The following is a 9,503-nucleotide window of genomic DNA, read 5'->3' as shown; positions in this document are numbered from 1 at the left end:
GTAGTCTCATTAAAGCTACAGTCTGGGATTTTGGAATCTGTTCAATGGTCATTTCAATTCTTTATATTGACCATTTAGTGTTTGGCCACACAAACAATATGTTGTGTAATTATGGAGTAGAGAAAGCTACAGCTATACCTATTTTGCCAGCAGCATACCACCCTGCATCCCACTGCTGGCTTGTTTCTGAAGCTAAGTAGGGTTGGTCCCTGGATGGGTGACCAGATGCTGCTGGAAGTGGTGTTGGAGGGCCAGTAGGAGGCACCCTTTCCTTTGGTTTAAAAAATAAAATATACCAATGCCCCAGGGCAGTGATTGGGGGCATTGCCCTGTGTAGGGTGCTGTCTTTCGGATGGGTTGTTAAATGGGTGTCCTGACTCTGTGGTCACTGAAGATCCCATGGAACATATTGTAAGAATAGGGGTGTTAACCCTGGTGTCCTGGCTAAATTCCCAATCTGGCCCACATACCATCATGGTCACCTAATCATCCCCAGTTTATAATTGGCTCATTCATCTCCTCTCCCCTGTAACTATTCCCCAGGTTGTTGCTGTAAATGAGAATGTGTTCTCGGTCAACTTACCTTGTTAAATAAAAATCCTAAAACATGAATTTGATGGAAAAAACGTGGGCTATATGTTTTTCACATGGTGGCAGCAGTATCAAGGATTCAGTGTAGAGAGCAAATATCAGACTAAATTGATAGTCATGCGTAATGCGCAATAGCACATTTGTGTATAGCAGACTACAAGACATTTTAGATACAGTAGGCTAGGCTATACAAGTGCAAAATGTTACACAAAGTATGTGGATCTGTTATTTAATTTGGTCCTTGGGTGGGATTGTGATGGTGGTGTAGCTTAATTTTGTATGTATTCATGTTTGTATGTATTCATGTTTGCTGACTATTATTACTAAATAAACCTTTGATCACAAAAAAAGTATGTGGATCTTTGCTTTCTGAATGTCACAGTGTTACCATACATGTATACACTCAATTCATGTGTGCTTTTTGGTTATGTGTGCCGAAATTACCAATCTGGCACAAAAGCAACATGGTTGTTGAGCTGCACCGGACCTGATTGACCTAGGATACATTTTGCTGCCCTTCTGCGATGCTATCGCGTCCCCGGTGTTGCTCCAAATCCATAGGAATTCAGGCTATTCCAATTTCAGCGCTCAGGCCATCGATGAGGTCATTTCAGCAGTGGGCGTTACTGGGCAGTTGCACAAGGCGTAATTTGGTCGAAGGCGGTATTGAAATTGCATGTGGGAGTGAAAGTTTAGCGGAGTAAAACATCCGAAGGCACATAGCAATCTTTGGGGAGTAAAGCGACGATTTTGTGACTTGGGCATGATATTAGACAGCCATCTATAGGCTTTAATAAAGGATCAAGAGGATTTAAAAAAATCGACTTTGGTGAGAGCTTTTTTCTATGTTTTTGGAAATAACTTGAAAAGTTGGTTAATGCAACAATTATTTAAGGATATTACTGGAAAAAATGTGTTTGACTTTTGGTCTTTGAGATTGTCATGTAAAATTAGGTGTTTATGCTTTATCCTTATATGCCACACCACATATAACCAAATGCAGTTTGATTTCATGTTGATCTGCTTGAACGGTATGTCTTATTTGTAACAAATTCTTATAGAAGTTTCTATTTGCCTGTAATACTGTAGGATATTACTGAGATGGAATTCACCACAGTTTGTTTTACATGGTTCCCACACAAGGATGATGTCATCATTGTGGGATCTCTGATATAAGTTATTCCAGGTGTGGATAGTTGTGGTGTTTGTGATATGTTGGTGCCAGGTGTGCTGTAGGGTGTGCAGTGTTTTCAACTACAGTTTAGATGCAGTAGACTACAGGAGGAGATAAATGTGTTTTGCTTTTGTGGACTTCATGATTGCAAGCTGATTTCTCACTCTTGCCAATGACGGTTAGTGATTTCAGTCTCTATAGCCCATAGTAGCTATGTAATTAGGTTGCAGAGAATGTTATATGGCTATATTGTGTATTATTACCTGGATGTGCTCTTCTGTCATATACAGGTAATTGCCAAAATAAAGGAAACACTTGAGTAAACAGATACATAGTATATTAAAAGCAGGTGCTTCCACACAAGTGTGGTTCCTGAGTTCTATCATGCTAATAGGGTCACATATAAAGATTGTTACCCATTATTTTGGCTACCATGGCTAGAAGAAGAGATCTCAGTAACTTTGAAAGAGGGGACTCAAAGGACCATAGGGGTTTTAAAGTGTGTGTGTTTGTGTGTGTGTGTGTGTGTGTGTGTGTGTGTGTGTGTGTGTGTGTGTGTGTGTGTGTGTGTGTGTGTGTGTGTGAGTCAACAGATCTCAACTCATTTGAACATGCCTGAGACAGCTTTTTCCACATCATTAAAACCCCAAATTATGGAATTTCTCATGGAAGAATGGTGTCGCATCCCTCCAATAGTTCCAGACACTTGTAAAATCTATGCCAAGGAGCATTGTAGCTGTTCTGGCAGCTCGTGGTGGCCCAACACCTTATGAAGACGCTTTGGTGTTTCCTTTATTTTGACAGTTACCTGTAAATCAATGGCATGTGCCAGGAGTTCTCTGACTTGATTCTACTTTACTGTCTTGTCCTAGAAGGAACAGTGAAATAACTATTCAAGTTGATGGTTTGGTAACACTTTCTATGAGCTGCATATGTATAATGCATTTATAGAGTATTCTATTGCCATCCATGCATGATAAGACAGACTTCTTCTATCTAGAATGATCCAGTTCGTTCTAAACATTCTAATGGTCTGGGCAAGATATTAGGAAGGCTCTAACTCTTTGTTCTGACCTGACATATTGACCCCGGAACCTCCTCCCTTTGACCCAGATGCCCTGCTGTCCCTAGTCAGTGATAGTTATGTGTCTAGCTGTCTCGCGGTGAAACATGAGGAGAAAAGACAAGTGTGCCATTCTTCTATGTCTCATCATGGAATTAATGTCTTTCTTTTTTAAAAGCAGTAAAAGAAGCGTTCTATATTGTTGATAGATGCTGATGTGTTGAGTTTCTCTGCCTGGACATAATTGTTTTTTACTTAAGACCAAAGGGAGCCAGAGCTTCCTGAATACCTCGTTTGATTGGCTGTTGCCAGGAGACTTCTGTTTGATCCAAGAGGTCACCATTTCATGGGGTGGTCCATCTTATACTTTTGAATCTTTACCTTTGCTCTAGGAACTTCTTTGTGATTCTGTACTGTCTGCGTTCCACTTTGAGACCCTAAATCTTAGAGTGCTGAAGCAGGATTGAGTTTAAATGAAAGATAGCGGTTCATATATCCTAGATTCCAGATCACATTAGTCATACAGTACTGTATCTTCTGTGTGGATCTTTATCCATGTGGTTTAAAGAAAACATCAGCCTGGTTATGACGCCTATGTGCCGTTGTGGGGAGATGCACTCCCTGTGGGCTTGATGCCAGCTGTTGGGCTTGATTTTGTAACATCTACGTTTTGTAACTTGTGTAACCAACTGCCACGTTACAGCGAGGGAAAAAGAAAGATGCTGGCAAATAGAAAGATCCAGCTTCCACTTCCAGACAGACATAGCCTTTAGTTTACATAATTTGAAAGCCACTTTATTGTTCAATGGCTCAGTGCTTTGTGTGAAATGTTTCAGCAGTCTTAAAAGGAGTTATGCTGTTTGATTAAAACCATCTGTCATACATATCTTTGAATCTAATTGATACTGGTTGTAAGACCATAACTTGATTTAGACACTATTGCTCAGGTCCGAGGATAGGCTATGTGATCTACAGATGTACATTTGTGTTTTTAAATGCTCTTTGTTACTGACTCACAAGGCTCCAAGGGGCACCTCGGAGCAGGAGTCAGGACATGCTGTAAATCAGTGTTTTTCTCTGTGACTTCATGCCTCATGATGACATCATGCCACAACTCTGTTCCTCCACCTAATAATGGCCTCAATCAGTGTCACTGTAATACTTTGACTGTAGGGTACTTCTTTAGCTGAATTCTAACCACCAGTCTCCCAGTAAAAAAACATATGACAAAGTAGCCAATTGATTTTTTTTATTTTTATGAGTAATGTTCTTTTCCTACTCTCTACCCTCCCACAGATAACCTCTTCTGTCTGACTTGACAGACACCACCATGCTGGCCCCGTGGTTGCTCCCTTACTGCTTCACTATCCTGCTGGGCCTGTTAAAGCTGTGTCTGGCCCAGTATGAACAACTAGGCTACCCACAGGGCTATCCACAGGGCTACCCAGAGCCAGAGCAGGAGCAGTACACTGCCCCGGAGCTGCCAGCTGACACACCCAGGATACAGCTGCGTTTGGCGGGGGATAAGCGCAAGCACAACGAGGGGCGCGTGGAGGTTTTCTATGATGGCGAGTGGGGCACGGTCTGCGATGATGACTTCTCTATTCACTCTGCCCAGGTGGTGTGCAGGGAGTTGGGCTACTTGGAGGCTGTCTCCTGGTCTCCGTCCTCTAAATATGGGAAAGGAGAAGGTAAAATGTCTGCTATTACACTTCAACCCATTATGCATGTGTGTAATGATAAGGGAAAGGAGAAATAATTGACTCTATTTTCAGGGATGTTTTTTATTGGCCAATGTTAAGCAATTTTCCTAGTGAAGCTTTTACAATACATTCTGACTCATCTTTCACCAAAATGAATAATCCACATCTATAGCGGAGATACGGTAGGGATAAGGGAGTGAGTGTACTACTCAGCAGCAGAATTGTTGCCAGTGTCCAGTCCACTTTGCCAAATTTGCTTGGCTGTTTGGCCTCGCTAGCTACCACTGGTCAGGTGAAAAAAGATTCCTCCCTGCGGAGGTCTTGATGTATCTACAATGTGTTGAGAATCCTGCTTTTTTTCAGGGCGCATCTGGTTTGACAATGTCCAGTGCACTGGGAAAGAAAAGACCCTGGCACTGTGCATGTCCAACGGGATCGGCGTCTCCGACTGCAAGCACACAGAGGACGTGGGCGTGGTGTGCAGCGACAAAAGGATTCCAGGATTTAAATTCATCAACACCATGGCCAATAATGTGGAGGTACACAACCTGCCTACTACAAACCCACTACAGACCTACTACAAACCGACTACAAACCCACTTTTGATTTACATTTGGTTGAGTTGTCAACTAACATGAATTCAATGTGAAATCAACCAAAAATGCCACAACGTCATTGGATTTAAGTTAAAAGTTGTGTGAAAAAAATTGAAAATTCTAGGACTAGGCTTAATCTGTGTCCAGGAAATGGTCCTGAAGAGGCTTTGGTTGACATTGTTGTTGACTGAGATTCTTGCACTGCAATGTTCCAGAACATTTGGCTCTTGACTCCTCATCCAAGAAGGCCCTCACAGCTGGTCTTTTTGTTATTGAGCTGTTCTGTGCAGAGTGCAGACACACCTTTTGACATAAGTAGTACACGTGGCTTTCGAAAAAAGTGTCAAGCCAAAATCACAGCTTGAACCCAATGATGACTTCAAAGTGCAGAAGCCCACATTACATTTTTAGTGAAAGTGAGGCTACCGGAAACAAACAAACTAATCCTACCTACTAACTCATACCTCATACATACTGGGCTCCTAAAGGGTTCATTCAGCACCTCAGAGTGGTATGTCTTATTTAAGTGAAAATGCCTGAGAAGCCGGTATTTGGAGGATATATTGGCACTGGTGTTAAATACAGTTGAAGTCGGAAGTTTACATACACTTAGGTTGGAGTCATTAAAAGTCGTTTTTCAACCACTCCAAAAATGTATTGTTAACAAACTATAGTTTTGGCAAGTCGGTTAAGACATCTACTTTGTGCAATTCTTCCAACAATTGTTTACAGACAGATTATTTCACTTATAATTCACTGTATTGCAATTCCAGTGGGTCAGAAGTTTGCATACACTAAGTTGACTGTGCCTTTAGCCTGTTGGGGCTACAGGTTAGCAATGAACCCCGAGTCGGGATTGCTAACAAGGCTGGAAATTCAAAACATCAAAAATCTAATAATTTCAATTTCTCAAACAATCAACTATTTTACACAATTTAAAAGATAAACATCTCCTTAATCTAACCACATTGTTCGATTTTCAAAGAGGCTTTACGGCAAAAGCATAAAGTTAGATTATGTTAGGACAGTACATAGCCACAAAAGTACAAACATCCATTTTCAATTCAAGGTCAGGCGTCACCAAAAGCAGAAACCAGCTAGAATTATGTACTAACCTTTGTCAATCTCCATCAGATGACACTCCTAGGACATTATGTTATACAATACATGCATTTTTTGTTCCATCAAGTTCATATTTATATCCAAAAACAGCATTTTACAGTAGCGTGAAATTCAGATTTTTTCTTCTCTGAAATGCTTCCGGTGAACATAACAAAATTACTATTCGAAAACATTGGTAAATTATAATATTGTCATTCAAAGAATAATATATTATCATCTCGTAATTGCTACCGAATGGCCAGATCTCAAAATAACTTTACTGGGAAATCACATTTTGCAATAAACGGGGTGCTATGCTAAGAACAACAAGCTATGCTATACAGTTAGCATCATCTAATATCGATAATAACATTGTAAATATCCCCTTACCTTTGATTATCTCCATCAGAAGGCACTGCCAGGATTTCCCAGGTCCGGAACAAATGTGGTTTCTTTTGACAAAGTTCATAATTTATGTCCAAATAACACCAAGCAGTTAGCGTTCATTATGCTCCCACAAAACGTGGTGGGGGGGGGGGGTTGTAAAATCACGCCGAAAAGCTAAAAAAAACTAGTAAATAATCTATTTACGTTCGTTCAAACATGTCAAACCTTGTTTAGCATTAATCTTTTGGTCCATTTTTAACGTTAAACATCAGTAATATTTTCACACAACCTATCCTATGTCTTGATAAACAATTAATGACAAACTCACGCTTCTCAGATTTATGCGCAGGCGCCAAAAAATGAAGTGATGACATATCAACTTCCCTGCATTCTAATTTGCTCTCTGTTTATCATAGACGCTTCAAACAACTTTATAAAGATCGTTGACATCTAGTGGAAGCCGTAGGTGTTGCGAAATGAATCCTTTCTCACTATGGTATCTATAAAACAATGACACTAAATAGTACAGTCACAAAATTCACTTTTTTTTAAATCTATTTTTCACAGGTTTTTGCCTGCAATATGAGTTTTGTTATACTTACAGACACCATTCAAACTGTTTTAGAAAATTCAGAGTGTTTTCTATCCGAATGTGTTAATAATATGCATATCCTAGCTTCTGAGTTGGTGTAGGAGGCAGTTAAAAATGGGCACATATTTTTTTCAAAATTTCTCAATACTGCCCCCGAGCCCCAACAGGTTAAAGCTCATCAATAAGCTAAGGATCCTGGGACTAAACACCTCCCTCTGCACCTGGATCCTGGACTTCCTGACGGGCTGCCCCAAGGTGGTAAGGGTAGGTAACAACACATCCGCCACGCTGATCCTCAACACAGGGGCCACTCAGAGGTGTGTGCTCAGCCCCCTCCTGTACTCCCTGTTCACTCATGACTGCACGGCCAGGCACGACTCCAACACCAACATTAAATTTGCAGACGACACAACAGTGGTAGGCCTGATCACCGACAACAACGAGACAGCCTATAGGGAGGAGGTCAGAGACCTGGCCGTGTGGTGCCAGGACAACAACCTCAATGTGATCAAGACAAAGGAGATGATTGTGGACTACAGGAAAAAGAGGACCGAGCACGCCCCCATTCTCATCGACGGGGCTGCAGTGGAGCAGGTTGAGAGCTTCAAGTTCCTTGGTGTCCACATCACCAACAAACTAACATGGTCGAAGCACACCGTGACAGTCGTGAAGCGGGCAAGATAAAACCTATTCCCCCTCAGGAGACTGAAAAGATTTGGCATGGGTCCTCAGATCCTCAAAAGATTCTACAGCTGCACCATCGAGAGCATCCTGACAGGTTTTATCACTGCCTGGTATGGCAACTGCTCGGCCTCCGACCACAAGGCACTACAGAGGGTAATGCGAACGGCCCAGTACATCACTGGGGCCAAGCTTCCTGCCATCCAGGACCTCTATACCAGGCGGTGTCAGAGGAAGGCCCTGAAAATTGTCAAAGACTCCAGCCACCCTAGTCATAGACTGTTCTCTCTGCTACCACACGGCAAACGGTACCGGAGCGCCAAGTCTAGGTCCAAGAGGCTTCTAAACAGCTTCTACCCCCAAGCAATAACACTCCTGAAGATCTAGTCAAATGGCCACCCAGACTATTCACATTGCCCCCCCTCCACTCTTCACACCACTGCCACTCTCTGTTGTCATCTATGCATAGTCACTTTAATTAACTCTACCTACATGTACATACTACCTCAAATAACCGGTGCCCCCGCACATTGACTCTGTACCGGCACCCCCCTGTGTATGTTGTTATTTTTTACAGCTCCTCTTTAATTATTTGTTACTTTTATTTCTTATTCTTATCCATATTTTTTGAAACTGCACTGTCGGTTAAGGGCTAGTAAGTAAGCATTTCACTGTAAGGTCTACACCTGTTGTATTCGGCGCATGTGACTAATAAAATTTGACTTGATTTGATTTAACCCATTGTATAAAAATGATAATGCCCTCGAAGCCGATGTTTGGAGAATATATAGGCATATATACAGTTGAAGTCGGAAGTTTACATACACCTTAGTCAAATACATTTAAACTCAGTTTTTCACAATTCCTGACATTTAATCCTAGTAACAATTCCCTGTTTTATGTCAGTTAGGATCCCCACCTTATTTTAAGAATGTGAAATGTCAGAATAATAGTAGAGAGAATGATTTATTTCAGATTTTAATTATTTCATCACATTCCCAGTGGGTCAGAAGTTTACATACACTCAATTAGTATTTTGTAGCATTGCCTTTAAATTGTTTAACTTTGATCAAACATTTCGGGTAGCCTTCTTCAAGCTTCCCAGAATAAGTTGGGTGAATTTTGGCTCATTCCTCCTGACAGAGCTGGTGTAACTGAGTCAGGTTTGTAGGCCTCCTTGCTCGCACACGCTTTTTCAGTTCTGCCCACACATTTTCTATAGGATTGAGGTAAGCGCTCAAAAGTCCAATACCTTGACTTTGTTGTCCTTAAGCCATTTTGCCACAACTTTGGAAGTATGCTTGGGGTCATTGTCCATTTGGAAGACCCATTTGCGACCAAGTTTTAACTTCCTGACTGATGTCTTGAGATGCTGCTTCAATATATTCACATAATTTTCCAACCTCATGATGCTATCTATTTTGTGAAGTGCACCAGTCCCTCCTGCAGCAAAGAACCCCCACAACATGATGCTGCCACCCCCGTGCATCACGGTTGGGATGGTGTTCTTCGGCTTGCAAGCATCCTCCTTTTTCCTCCAAACATAACAATGGTCATTATGGCCAAACAGTTCTATTTTTGTTTTATCAGACCAGAGGACATTTCTCCAAAAAGT

General features: G+C 41.4%; 1 protein-coding gene across 2 annotated transcripts in view; it reads left to right on the top strand.

Annotated features, from left to right (window-relative positions):
* The first annotated feature begins 1,218 nt into the window (after positions 1-1,218).
* The window catches only part of LOC106580522 (lysyl oxidase homolog 2B), a 43,753-nt gene continuing 35,468 nt past the window's right edge, over positions 1,219-9,503 (top strand). Inside the window, exons 1-3 of one of the 2 annotated variants that reach the window (XM_014161685.2) lie at positions 1,219-1,420; positions 4,125-4,519; positions 4,895-5,070. In XM_014161685.2, the coding sequence (XP_014017160.1) occupies positions 4,159-4,519; positions 4,895-5,070 (537 nt within the window). In that variant the 5' untranslated portion in view covers positions 1,219-1,420; positions 4,125-4,158. Of the gene's footprint in view, positions 1,421-1,813; positions 1,944-4,124; positions 4,520-4,894; positions 5,071-9,503 lie in introns of those variants that run through there. The other variant, XM_014161686.2, reaches the window with a different exon arrangement.

Source organism: Salmo salar, chromosome ssa20, assembly GCF_905237065.1.
Source record: "Salmo salar chromosome ssa20, Ssal_v3.1, whole genome shotgun sequence".
In the NCBI taxonomy this organism is placed as follows: domain Eukaryota; kingdom Metazoa; phylum Chordata; class Actinopteri; order Salmoniformes; family Salmonidae; genus Salmo; species Salmo salar.
The sequence above is the reverse complement of the archived record's forward strand: the minus strand, read 5'-3'. Positions and strand labels throughout refer to the sequence as shown.